The 3,461-nt window shown below is 33.0% G+C and overlaps 1 protein-coding gene across 1 annotated transcript in view; it reads left to right on the top strand.

Annotated features, from left to right (window-relative positions):
* Positions 1 to 3,123, top strand: part of LOC111040096 — a 5,759-nt gene extending 2,636 nt beyond the window's left edge. The window contains exons 2-3 of the mRNA XM_022323846.1: positions 386 to 616; positions 2,726 to 3,123. Coding sequence (XP_022179538.1) covers positions 386 to 616; positions 2,726 to 2,863 — 369 coding nt within the window. The 3' untranslated portion in view covers positions 2,864 to 3,123. The remainder of the gene's footprint in view (positions 1 to 385; positions 617 to 2,725) is intronic.
* Positions 3,124 to 3,461: the final 338 nt, after the last annotated feature.

The raw sequence follows: 3,461 nt of genomic DNA, 5'->3' as shown, positions 1-3,461 counted from the left end.
TTTTGGGACGGTAGGGGGGAACACGTGTGTGTTTGTTTTTGGCAGAATTTCGAATGGGGCACCCGTAGGTTTCTGCCATGCCCCGGGGGTGGGGGATGGCAGCACTTGTTCTCCGGTCACCGCGACTTGTCCGGAGAAAAATGCCGCCCGGTAGCCGAGGATCGAACCGCGACCGGCTGCGTCGCAGCGGACGCGTCAGACCACTCGGTCATCTCATCCCCCAGATATGACTATATATGAGGATTAGAAAAACCAAATAAAGCTCTTTTACGTAAAGATATTTATTATTTACTGGTATCGCTGGAACTTGGCCGGTGCACTACCATTAGCTCATATATTTGTGTACCTATTATAATACAGAATTGTTGTTGTTTTGCCGGTATAGGTGATACCTGAGTTCCGCCTCACATCATTCATCGACTATCAACAGCTAAAGTACAAAGCGGTCGAACCGGTGGACGAAAATTGCGACTCTTCGTATTGGTTTCTAGGCAGACATCCGACGTATGGAAGCAATTATTTTTACGAGTACTTATTAATGAACCAGATCCCATGTCCGTACGTGCATTGCCATCATCACAACTCCACGACGTGTCCGATCAATAAAAAGATAATGGTTAGTAGTTATATATTCATAATACAAAAATACGTATCTATTATAAATTATAGGTACCTATGTGTTGGTTCTGTAACTTTGGGTGGATTATATACCAACATACTGCAGACTATACGACTATACAGCTGTTATATAGCCATACACAATATAGGTAATACGAAATTATGAAATAAAAACTATTGTAGATTTTCCAAGTCCAACCGCTATAGTATAAGTACTTAAGTTGTATGTATAATGTATAATCTGATAGTGGGGAAATAAAGTCCAATGATATTAGGTATGTAAATAATAAATACAACCAACATATAGATATAGTAGCAAAACTAAATAATTCCCTGCAGCGATATAACTATATAAGTAAAAAATACAAATAAACCCTTTTTGAACCGCAGGTAGTTGGGAGTGTTTTTTTCATTTTGTATTATAAAGCTTACACAATAGGTTCAGATAAAAAAAACTGTTGACGTTTATGATATATTTACTGTTTTATTTTCTAATCTTTTGGTAGGTACTTATGGTCCCGAGAGGTTTTGTTTTTGGTTGACACTACAGCATTATATAGAGTTGCTTGAAGCATAAAATAGGGTGTTGTCAGCAAATAAAGATTTTTTAATCCTCACTGAAGTGGCATACCCATGTCATTGATATATAAATTACCTATTGTAAAATGGAGACAAACAAGAATTTTGAGGTAGGTACTCCAACTCCAGCAGTCCAAACATAGATGTTTCTGATTAAGGATGTGATTTTGTGTACTTTAACCTGAAAGGTCTGATTAGATACGAAGTCAAGTGTGGTTTATGAATTGTGATAGTATATATGCATCACAAACTTTATATATTAACCTTTGTCGCAGACTTTCGAGGCGTACAGCTGTTTTTCTTTTTTTTTACAGTTGATAGCGATAAGACGTTGAGGAAGGGCATCGAGCATCGCTATTGTTATATATGAATAAGCTTTTTATAGGCCTCGTGAATACTCTTAAATTTTAAGGAAAGATTGGATCGAGTGTATAATTGGAACATTTTGGTTTAGGTAAGGATGCACCCTGATGCACGTTCGACCATAGACGAAACATTGTTATTTTATCTATTAGTTTGAGAATCCTCTCATCTAGCACCCCGACCGTTTAATATAATAATAATTATAATAATGACCAGTTAGGTATAACGAATCTATAGTAAAATTAAGATACCTAATAACATTTTTCTCAATTATTTTTAATGCAATATCGTTTGTTAAACATCCTAGGCGCCCTTTTTAACAATAATGATGAGCTAACAACTTATAAAAAGGTCATTCTTAACAATAGCGAAGCACCAACATCCTACGCTCAATCAAGGACCTTGATTGAGCTCATTGGGTGTCTTCAACGGAACATCGTCTCCCCGTGGAGCCAAGAAATGGCTCACTGGGTTTAACAATCCTGTATAGCTCTCCTCGGATCTTCGATAGATATATTGAGTGTAATTTGCTATGAATGCCCTAGGTTTAAATTTCGATTTGAATACAATAACATTTTTGAAATTCATCTACTTGTAGTTATTATTCCTTGATAAAGTACAATAAAATGAGTGGTTCTTGTCTAAAAATTAAGTCTATGTCACTACAGAACCAGTAGAGTACCTAGACCTGGACTTCGGAGGGGGGGACCTTGGATGGCATAAAATAAAAGTAGAAAGAATTGAAAATAAATAATTCTTTAATCAGAATTCAAAAAACTTCATCGTTAAAGAAAAATGGGGGGAGGGCATGCTAGGTAAATAATTCTGTTCTTATAGTATAGGTATAATGTATAAATATAGCCATATAGGACTGTTTCGTAATTGGTTCAACACAAAATATTTAGACCTGCCTAAATAAAATATATTTTAATACTTTTTTAATATAAGCTTTAACATAAACGCCTTATAAAGAATATAAAATATAGGTCAGTATACTTTTACACATTATACACATAGTGTGTTGTGTGTATGAACTCATTCAATCATAATATTTCGAACTATATCGTTTATAACACCCCCAAAAAATAAATGCAACGCCGTAGAATATCGGTATGGCGCTAAATGTTTTATAATATTTAAAGAATTGTCATTTTTTTTTTTATAGAATAATTGCTTATCCGCCACAGTTGTGTGTAATAATCATCTGATGAGTTTTGCCGAGTTTGGACATGAAAACGGCCGATCTGTTCGTTATCACAAAATTACAAACGAGGTTATTACGTGGTTAAAACAATACGTGTAGTCTGTTTTCAGTATGTGCATCGAAAAGTATAAAGGAACAATGAATGTTATTTGAATAGTTAAATTATTTAAATATACACTTAAATTGACAATTTATTTTTTTACACTTTTTTTTCTAACGTGACAATCGAAATTGGTAGAATATTGTAATATTTTTAGTGAAACAATTTAGCCTTACGGCTTTATACCTATATAATGCTTACCAGGCTTTACCTGTATAATGAGTACCGTGGAAATATTATTTTTATTTGCACATTTATAATATCCTATAAGTATACCTACTCAGTACCCAGTATATTTTTGTATTAAGTAATTACTAAATATATTATATTTCACTTAATATTTTAACACATTTTAAACTTTTTGATTAGTAAATATTTATTTAAATACTTAAAGTCGTTAGCTAATAATGTTTGAACTATTATAAATGTTTAAAAATGTTGAAATGTAGTATGTACTTATTCTTAACTATACTACTATATGCTCAGTCAACGAATAAATATTTGTTTTATACTCTTTGAAACATGACATTTTTAAATTCCAAAAACATTGTATTAAAAATTAAAAACATATTTATAAATTACCATGTTATGGATTAT

Source organism: Myzus persicae, unplaced genomic scaffold, assembly GCF_001856785.1.
Source record: "Myzus persicae strain clone G006 unplaced genomic scaffold, MPER_G0061.0, whole genome shotgun sequence".
Lineage (NCBI taxonomy): Eukaryota > Metazoa > Arthropoda > Insecta > Hemiptera > Aphididae > Myzus > Myzus persicae.
The sequence above is the reverse complement of the archived record's forward strand: the minus strand, read 5'-3'. Positions and strand labels throughout refer to the sequence as shown.